This window comes from Clytia hemisphaerica, unplaced genomic scaffold (assembly GCF_902728285.1).
Source record: "Clytia hemisphaerica strain Z4C2 unplaced genomic scaffold, Clytia hemisphaerica genome assembly, whole genome shotgun sequence".
Lineage (NCBI taxonomy): Eukaryota > Metazoa > Cnidaria > Hydrozoa > Leptothecata > Clytiidae > Clytia > Clytia hemisphaerica.
In genome coordinates, this window is record NW_027103674.1 from 1,222,110 (window position 1) to 1,232,035 (window position 9,926).

Below are 9,926 nucleotides of genomic sequence, written 5' to 3' on the forward strand. Positions count from 1 at the left end.
AAAATTTCATGCTTTTTGCAAAAAGTGCACAATCATTTCACCATTGGCCCACACTAAATTGATTAATATCCACTGATGATCCGCGGCACTATCATAAAGCTAGAATCGCTTTGCGTACTCTTCGCTTGAGAAGTTCATTGACAGATAAAGAATTTCACTCGCGCGGGAGCTCATGGGCGTTCTGCGAGCGTTCTCGGCTCAATCCTCAGACCGTGTTAAAAATGGAAGACTCAGCTGTGACAGATCATTTCGATGGAAGTTTTTGGAATGTTTACAAGACTCTTGACAGAAAATCCTTTGCTTTATTGTCAATGATGACAGTGGCGTTATTAATTTTGTTAGATCTTGACATATTGATGTTTGTAAGTGCATTTTATAGTTTTGATTCCCATCAAAGAATCATTTTCTGGTTTTCATGTTATTAGATGCTGTTTTAGAGCTTTAGAACTAGCCTGTCAAAAAGACGAAAGACACATCTGGACTTGTACCGTAAGTTGGTCTAATATCGACATCCCTCGTCTAATTCCGACACCCTTCTTTAGAGAAAGGAATAATAAGAAAGCTTCAATCACTGATTGAAAAAGAATTGTTCCTCTCTCTGACCATTAAGCAAAGAAACAGTTTCAACCTTTCCGTCAAAACTGCTCCAACTTGGAACTATCTGACGCAACATGGGATGGCCATTCCACCACCATTTCACCGAACCTCCAAAGTCATTTGATTTGAGTTTAATGAACCACGTACTAAAAAATGCACGATTTCTCTTTCGCACGGAGTAGGCTTTTAAATCGAAATATGAAAGAAATCTGTAGTGGAACACGCGCGAGTGTCTGGAACGAAGAAGACCAAATTAGTGGCAAAACGATGGAGCGTTTGACGTCACTCACTCGGCAGTTACACACTTGCTATTTGTTAATCCCATTGGGCGGTAGGCGGTTAGGCGGCGGGCGTTCTCTAATTCTCCATTTTGGCGTCCGGTCATTTTGAATGAAAACAAAAGTTAACAAGCTACATACTGAATGGACCTACCTAAAGATTTATGTAAAGACAATTGAAAAATGAGAACAATAGTATGAAAATGCAGAATAATACGAGAACAACTCGAGAAATTCATGGAATCCAGCGATTCTCGGCTGTTCTGGCAATTTTTAGAAAGTTCCTGTACCAAAATCAGTTTCATTGAAAATTGAACCATGGACATTCTTATAAATGATGTTTTTGTTTAAAAAAAACAAAGACATGAAACAAAAAAATCAATGAAAATCTGCAAAAACGGAAGTTTCCAGCTTTTTTGGCTGGAAAAAAACATTTTCTCAAAAATCGAACTCAGTCATGTTTTGAGCATTGCGAATACGCATCGTTATGCAAAAAATCAGAGAAAAATAAGGATGAAAATTCGAGAAAATTAAAAAAAAACGGTTTTTCCGGCATATTTCTGGCATTTTCGGCCGGAAAAAAATGTTTTTCGAAAATCAGGCTCCGTCACATTTTAGGTATTGTCATTTTGCATCAGTGTGCAAAATTTCATAAAAAAATATAAAGTACAGCTCGAGAAATTCAAGAAATACTGTCTTTCCGGCGAAAATAGGTTGTTCCGGCAATTTTTGAATAGTTTCGGCTTCAAAAATCAATTTTATTGAAAATTGAAACATGCTTGATGGTGGGCATTGCTATTAATATTGTGTTTGAATGAAAAAACAACCAATTATGAGGAAAAATTTCAATGAAAATCCAGAATCCGGAAAAATTTTCTGAAAATCGGGCTCCGTCACATTTTGGGCATTGCCATTTGCATCATTGTGCAAAAAATCAGAAAAAACTAATGAGCCAATCCCGAGAAAAGCTGGCAACAGATGAACGAATGAATGAAAGAACGAACGGACATGGGTTAATTTAAAGGACCTCCACCTGGGTACCCGGAGGTAGGTCCAAAAAGGGCGCGCTATCAGTGAAAGTTATCGTGACATGTTATGACAGAAAGTATGATTGGTAAACTTGGTGGAGTTATCAAAACAAATTTGTTGTCAAAGAGATTTAACAGTAAGTGAAAATACAGGCCAGATATCATCAAGTTCCATGTTGCGACCACTCGTCCCAAGTTGGAGCAGTTGATGGTATAAATTTCAACTGATATAATGGGTGTCGGAATTAGAGGGGTGTCAACATTAGACCAAGTTACGGTCCTTTCCAGTCTCTTGTTTGTAGTTTTTCTGACTTTCTGGGACTATGTGATTTTTCTTATGTTTTTCAACTGACTGAATGACTTTACCGAAAGATCACCACTGGTGGGATTTCGAACCCCCTGCCTAAATGCAAAGTTCTGCTGATCAGAAACCCAGCACCCTAACCACTGCGCCACGGATTCATGCCAGAAGATACCGGCCAGTGTACCGGAAACAAAAATATTTTTAGGGTTTCGGACGGACGGACGGCCTCATTAATTATAGTATAGCTAGATACTCAGGCCAAAAAGGGCACTTTTTCTTGTGTTTTCTGCCAAAAAGGCTGTTTTTACCAACATTTTAGTGATTTCTGGAGGGGCAGCGTCCGGTACCGAACGCTAAAAGGGCATGAAAAATGACCTGATACTAGAGAAATATTTCAATTTGCAGAGAGTAATTTTGACAATCTACAACAAAGGGCCATTCAAGAATTTGTCTGTAAAAATGGGGCGGACGACACGGGATTTCTGAGGGAAAAGGCTTTCACCAAAATTCGAAATTTCCAAGGCGAGAGAGACAAGAAAATGTATGAATTTCCAAGTCAATAATGCATTTTGCAGAAGTACATGGCATGGAGAGATTTTCATTGGAATTTCCGACCACCACTGAAAAAATTTTCTAGAATGGCCCAAAGCTTGAACTGTCTGACTGTTAGCTAGATAACTGAAAAAGATTTCTATACCTGAACTTAAGTACTTCAAATTATAACAACAGTTATTATGATTTTGACTACTCAAGGCACGTGGAACCACATGGCGTTCAAAGCTTTTTTGTCCATCCCTCGACTAGCCAATTTGTTGGTGTTTTTGTTTTTGTTTGGGAAATGCGGAGTCAGTTCGTTTCTTATGTTTCGTAAATTTAGCTTTATTTCATAACCATTTCGGCACGCAAACAAAACAAAAATAAACAAGAGCCGCAAAAATACGGATAGATAGTTTCGGGAAAAAAAAGCCCGCCAATAATAATAATCTCCACTGCAAAGTCCCTCCTTCTCCTTGCTCACCTTCTCTTTGCAACAACGAAACGACCTAAGTGACTTCTCAATAATTACTGACTATTAGATGTTTGCGGCAAGGCAAGTACCAGCATTGCATATTTTTAAGCTGTGAAATCACTTACTATTAAACTCGAACCTAGTATTCCTTAGTTTGTTTTATGATTCTGATAACAATGAGGATAAAGAAAAGATTGTAGCAATGCCCCCCCCAGCGGTTTGTGTGAATGCGTGAATGGGCATTTTCGGTTGCGTGAATGCGTGAAAATTGAAATAAAAATGCGTAAATGCGTGAATTAAAAAAACTTGCGTGGACGTGAAAATCCACTTTTTGACTGCGTGAATGCGTGAATCTGGGCTGTTTTGTGCGTGAATACGTGAATTTTCCCTTTTTTCCACTGATTGTGTGCAGTGTTCCCGATTTTCCAATGTTTCCCCGATTTTTCCCGAAAATTTTCGGATTTTCTGAAAAATTGGGTTATTGCGTGAAACTCGAGGAAAATTTGCGTGAATGCGTGAATTTCGAAAAAAAATTGCGTGATTGCGTAAATTGAGAGTCTGCTGGGGGGGGGGGGGGCTCAGCAATGTCAATCAGTGAAAATCGAAGTGGTACAATTGGCTCTAGATGAGATGGCTCAGTACCAACCTCGTTCCCTGCACATTATCAGCTTTTTTATGCTTACTGAGCCCTAGGATAATATTCCTGGCGTCAATAATCAGTAAGGTAAATAAAGCCTGAAAGACACGGGTATCAGGTTGGGCTCAGTATTACTAAAATTTAGAGTGATGGTTATATCTAATTAATCAAAATGGAATTGGAAACGAAATTTATTGTGATGTCTAAAACGATAATACCGTTTTCCGTTTCGTACGTTCTATATCTTTCAGCTTGTTGTTTCATAACTTTTCTAAGATTTTGTTATGTCTAAGTTTTCATAGTTGCATATCCTAGTTTTGTTGGATTCCATTTATTTAAGTTTACTGTGGAGAACTGTAAGAGGTTTTCGCCGATACAAAAGCCGTAATTTTTAATTAGAAAATTTTTTTAAGTCGAAATTAATAGATATTTCCAGGACAGGAAGCATCACAAAAAGGAGGATCTTATCACCACTTTTTTATAAAGCTGTAAACTCTTGCTCCCCAGTATTTTCCATAACAAAGAAGAGGGCTTTTTAATGCTAATTTATGACTTCGTTATACAATAAAAGAGCTCATTTTTCATATCAGACGTCCCTTATTATCAGCGTGGAAAAGGTAATCTGAACCAGGTACTCGATATTGTTTTTGAAATCTCAAACTTTCACAGCTTTTTAGGAGGAAACTTAGAGCATGCTAAAATAATATCTTTACTTTTAATTTAATTTCTTTAATTTAATTTTCGCACATTCTTTAATTACGTTTTCCATTTCGATTATAAATATGAAATCAAAAAAAATTCGGTTTAGTTTTGAAGCACTAATGGTAGGGTAGAATGAAGAAAAAATGAGGAGTCGAGTGTTTTTAGCTGATGATCTCTGCTTGCAATTTTTTTTAGAATGCTCGTTATCGGAAAAAGAAAGGTTTCTATAAATTCCCTACTCTAGTCATCCATTTAACCGTAAAAACGAGTAACAGAGCTCAATAGACTCCTAGATACTTCTTTCAGTTCTTTGTCGACAAATGTAAATGAAATTTTCCAAGTAACTTTTTCTCATAGGAGTGAAAAAAGTAATTCATCTTTGAGCTCAGAGTGCACGACAACAAAGGCGATAAATCAGAGGAAAAATAATGTCAAACAACAGCAACAATACTGTTGTGTTGAGTCAAGCTCAAATAGATTTATTCAAGATTCTCGGCATACGAAACTTCATATGGAGTTACATTGAAACTCCAATGCTCAGCTTTGGCGTTCTTGGCAATCTACTCATCATTGTATACTTCATACAGTTGAATTGGAATAACTTAAAAACAATGAGTTCTTATCATTTCCTACTAATCAATTTAGCGTTATCCGACGCCCTATCTTGTGGCGGCACCGCCTACTCGCTTTATCACTTTATGAAACCTTCTTGGGAAATGGGTACCTTTGGATGTGTATGCGTGGTGAATGTATTCATTAACATATGTCCAATGGCTTCTTGTTTGTTGTTAATTACAACATCTTATGCTCGATATCGCCGTATTGTCACACCGTTCAAACGTAAGCTCAATAAAATTCAGTACAGCATTATCTGTCTCATAATTTGGATCCTATCGTCCCTTACCTACCTTCATTATTTTCTCAATAGAAAGGTCGTTGAAATTAATAATGGTACTCTCCAATGTATGTATTTTGGCGCTGAATTCGTTAACCAGTTGTTTGTCTTTGCATGGGATATTCTCATTGCAGTTGCTATAATGGTTTATTTTTACATAAAAATCAAGAAGAGACTTGATTGTGAGGAAAATTCAAACCATACCCATTTAAATGATTCGAGCAGGCAACGAAATCAACTTATTTTGAGAACGTTGAAAGCTCTCATAGTTGTTTACACCATATTTGCATATCCAGGAAGAATCTTTGCTATGATTGGAAACACCGTATTCTATTATGGTTCAGTAGAGAATCCACCAAACCAGGAGATGATGAATGCTGCTGTTATCCTTGTTCAAATTGTTGCAATGATTTTATATTATTCAAATAACATTTTCAACGTATTTGTATATTACAAAGTAATGCCGGAGTTTCGAGCATTCGTGTTGAATGTGTTGACATTTGGGTTTTATAAAAAACATAACGAGATTCATCCAGCAAGCGAGACAAATCACACCAATGATGGTGAGCCAAGTTGAATAAATGACAAACTCGTACCCAGGCCATCATTGTGTTGCATTTTTAAAGATCTTTAATGCTCTCAATTGTACAATGTCCTCGTGTCGTGGATTCGCGTCAGTATGAAATCAGATACAGTTATGGCTATATCTAATTCGATTTTTATTTGATTTTCTCGGTGTAATGGAGCGTATTGAATAGTAGATCGTCGTTTACGAGAGTTTTGTACTGATGGTTACTTTAGTAGATATCGTCAAATAGTAGGGCGTATCAGTAGAAGTAGAACGTCGATGCATAGAGTGTTAACACTAAAGAAGACAGTGCTTGTATCTTAAGTACAAGTTTGATTGATTGAAAAAGCTAGCCGTTAAAGACAAAGTTATCAACTGCAGCATGAAGGGGTGAACTTACTACTAAATCGACCTGAACCTTACCTTGCACCAACTATCTCAGCTGAGCTCTTCCATTCAACAGCTATTCATTTTCAAAGAGCTTAATAGAAACGTAAATTTGAATGACTGGAGTCTTTAATATTCTATACGTTTAATCTTAAAAAACTGTCGATCCCAAGGCGAATTTTGGATGTTATTTGATGAGTTTAAGCCCTGGTCTCGGGTGTCAGAAAAGATTGCGTAAGGGAGATTAGTCGAAGTTGATTTTAAATAACGAATGCGACAAGTTGGGCAGAAGTTATGAATGAATCTTTTAAATCTCGATGTATATGCTCCATGGTGTTCGTTAGGAGCTAGGCGTTCAAAGCAAAAAGAAAGAAACGATATAATGGAACAATAAAACTAAAAATGTCTCAAAATTAAAATTAAAATTAAAATGTATCAACATAAAATGCACCTGTAATTTTTTAATTAATTTCATTGCTTATTTTTTAATAGAAAATATATTTCGAAATTTTATTTGAAATTTTATTTAATGAAATATTTCAATTAAAATTTCGTATATTGTTTTAGATAATCACGCGGCTTCCTAGGTTCTTTTAGACAGGAAGTTCCACTTTCCGTTCGCTCCACCTGTTTATTACTTTCTATTCTAATCGCAACCTATTTGTATCACTCCAGAGCTAGAATGGAGTGTACTACTCTCGAGTTCCTTATAAACGCACAGCAACGAATAAACATACAGGGTGGAATCCGAAGGTATGAAAATCTAATTGAAGGTTCTTTCCACTGAGTTAAGGAGGGGGTAAATAATGGGTCTTTTACATTATTTGACGAATAGATAAAACCTCCATAGTAAGAAATAGTTTAGCCTCAGAAACACAAGTAGGCACTTTAAATTAAGGAAAATTTTCGTCACAACTAATAAAACGTATATGTACGTTTAATAGGCACCCGAAAGTAATTATGTGTAAAATTTGAGCCTCGAGGCTTATGACCTAAATTGAAGCACTTTTTAGAGCTTGTCAGGATCAAAGTAACCGCTAGTACCGGATCTGACAAAACTTTTTTGACGGTTTCACATCACATTCAGGATCACCTTTAAAATTCGGAGACTTCTGTCACCTAATAAAAATGCCAACAGCTCTAAAGCTAGGATACATGTAAAGTTTTCGGAAATATAATACCTAAAAAAGGCAATATTCTATCTATTGTCACAAGCTCTATTTCAGCGTTTTTAAGCCGTTTTTAAGCAAAAAACGTAAAAACGTTACCTAATAAGCGAGTGAGCTACTTCCAAAGGCTCTAATTAGCATATTTCTATGGTGCTGAAGCGATTTAGAGAGGTTAAAACCGGCTGCGAACAGTAGTTTTGCCAGAAAACCGGTTTATAGGCCTCCAGAGCCGCCTGGGCAATTTGATTAGGTTGATAAATGTAAAACGACCCTTACGGAATAAATCATATAGGATTCTTACCGGTGAAAGCTATTTGGTGTGTTTTCTTCCTGTCAATAAATGAAACAATTCGCCGGGTGACTACACTGAGCAGAACTGAGACAGGGGTGCATTTTAATTTCGGGTATTAGTCCAAACTATCCCAGCTGGCACACAACGTTGTTTTAACGTTCAAACAACGTTATTTGGACGGTATGAATGTCACATGGGTTGTTTTGACGTTTTGTGCCGTGTGGGAGAAACTAAGTAATCACATAAACAGATCATTCATTTTGAGCATACTGTGACGAAGGGATTTTAGATCTTTTTCCAATTAATACTAAGTTTTTTTAAAAGTGTAAATAACATCAGTAAATTAGTAACTCTGGCGTGTAATTAACGATAGTCTCTGTTCAAGTCCTTCTCCTTCAAGTTCTCCTTTCCAAGTCCTTTTCCTTTGAGCTCTTCTTTCGAAGTCCTCTTCCTTCGATCTCTTCCTTCCAAGTCTTTGATCTCTCTCCTTTGCTCGCTCATGTTTGCTCGCCCTATTCAGGGGTCTGGGCTCGAGGGCCTGAGCCCCACTCTATTGATTTCTATTCATCTTTCAGTTCATTAACATCGTGTTGGCTCAGTCCCAGTCTCTGCTTGCATTATTCATCAATGATTAGTTTACTAGCTTCACAATACCACGCTCTGCTCCAAAGGAATATGACGAATGTGATTATTTGGCCTGGTTGTCCAGCCAAAACATTAAAAACCACGTTGCTTTTTGCTTGAAAACGAAAGCGAAAGCGACTGGGCTCTAATGATTATGTTTATGATTGGCGCTTGTTTTCGTGCGATTGTTTTGCTTTAGCCAATCACCGCGCTTTAAAGCTCTCTTAATATTCACCCCAAAACTGGATGAAAAAGATCAAAGCGGCGAACCAACCTGGTCAGATTATATTACAGAGCTATGGCCTTTAGAGTGATTGCGTGTCAGAGCGTAGTAATCAGAATCTGTTTGGAGATAAGAGGATAAGGTACGGTCAAAGAGCGATGAACATACTTCCCTTTGTTAAACAGAAGAATATTTTCCACCTTTACTTATATGATGCCGAAGTCTATTCATTCTTAATATTACGCCGGGCGGGGAGGTACTAGGTTTGCCGGAAGAAGGAAAAGGTACAGCCCGATTTTCGGAAATCGAAAAATTTTGGGCCAAAATTCCGGAGAAAGAAGCCATTTTTGGGACACTTATTTTTGACTTTTTTCCCGAAATTTAGACTGGTGTTTGACAAAAATTTAGATTAAATTTCGGAGCTAAAATTCTACTTTTCGACCCTCAGTTAAGGCACTACTTGTCGTTTTAAAATTTTGCTGGTAAAAAATTCTATCGTGAAAAGCACAGGTCGAAATCATATATCGACGCTGTGCCGACCAATCCAGATTCTATTCAGCGCGCAATCAACGCAGAGAAAAGTAACCATGACGACTATCCAAGATCTTGGATGAAGTTCAAAGTTGCTATTTTTATTCCCGTCGTTGAAAACACAACTCAAAATGTCATCAATGCTTTTTAAAAAGAGTCAGTGATAGAGAATCATAACAGAAAGTCTGTCGTTTATTCGATTCAATTAAAAGTGACATTTCCATAATTAATAGTTTAGTAATTACTGTTATACATTTGGGGATCATGTAAAAGATTTCTTTTGAAAGAAACTCATTTCAATTAAAATTGGAGGTTTCTGGGGAATTCGTAAATAGTAAACTGCATACTGATACAGTCTGCTAGACATTAATGGTAATACTTGCTCTTCATCTTTGATTTTTTTCTACAGTGACTAGGTTGACACATGCGCGATAAAATTTCTATTATTGGTCTTCAGAAGTTGAAATATTCTCAGCCTTTGATACTCAGGGTACAGGTAAATTCCTTTTTTGCGAAATATTATGGTCATCGATTTTAGGTACCTCACCTGAGTATTGCATCGCTAAAAGCATATTTAATATCCTCTTTATATTTCTAATAAATCAGACACTAAAAGACCGAGGAAACATTCACGATAAACGACTGACTAGCCGATGATGAGGTGTCTTGTAGTATGTATCTT

At 36.9% G+C, this 9,926-nt stretch overlaps 1 protein-coding gene across 1 annotated transcript; it reads left to right on the forward strand.

Moving 5' to 3' along the window:
* The first annotated feature begins 4,983 nt into the window (after window positions 1–4,983).
* Window positions 4,984–6,027, forward strand: LOC136803555 (neuromedin-U receptor 2-like). The gene has a single exon (XM_067060293.1). The coding sequence runs from the start codon at window positions 4,984–4,986 to the stop codon at window positions 6,025–6,027; it is 1,044 nt and encodes a 347-aa protein (XP_066916394.1).
* The last annotated feature ends 3,899 nt before the right edge of the window (window positions 6,028–9,926 follow it).

What these genes read in the sequence shown, in the direction of transcription:
- LOC136803555 (XM_067060293.1), top strand. Translation starts at nt 4,984, where the DNA reads ATGTCAAACAACAGCAACAATACTGTTGTGTTGAGTCAAGCTCAAATA.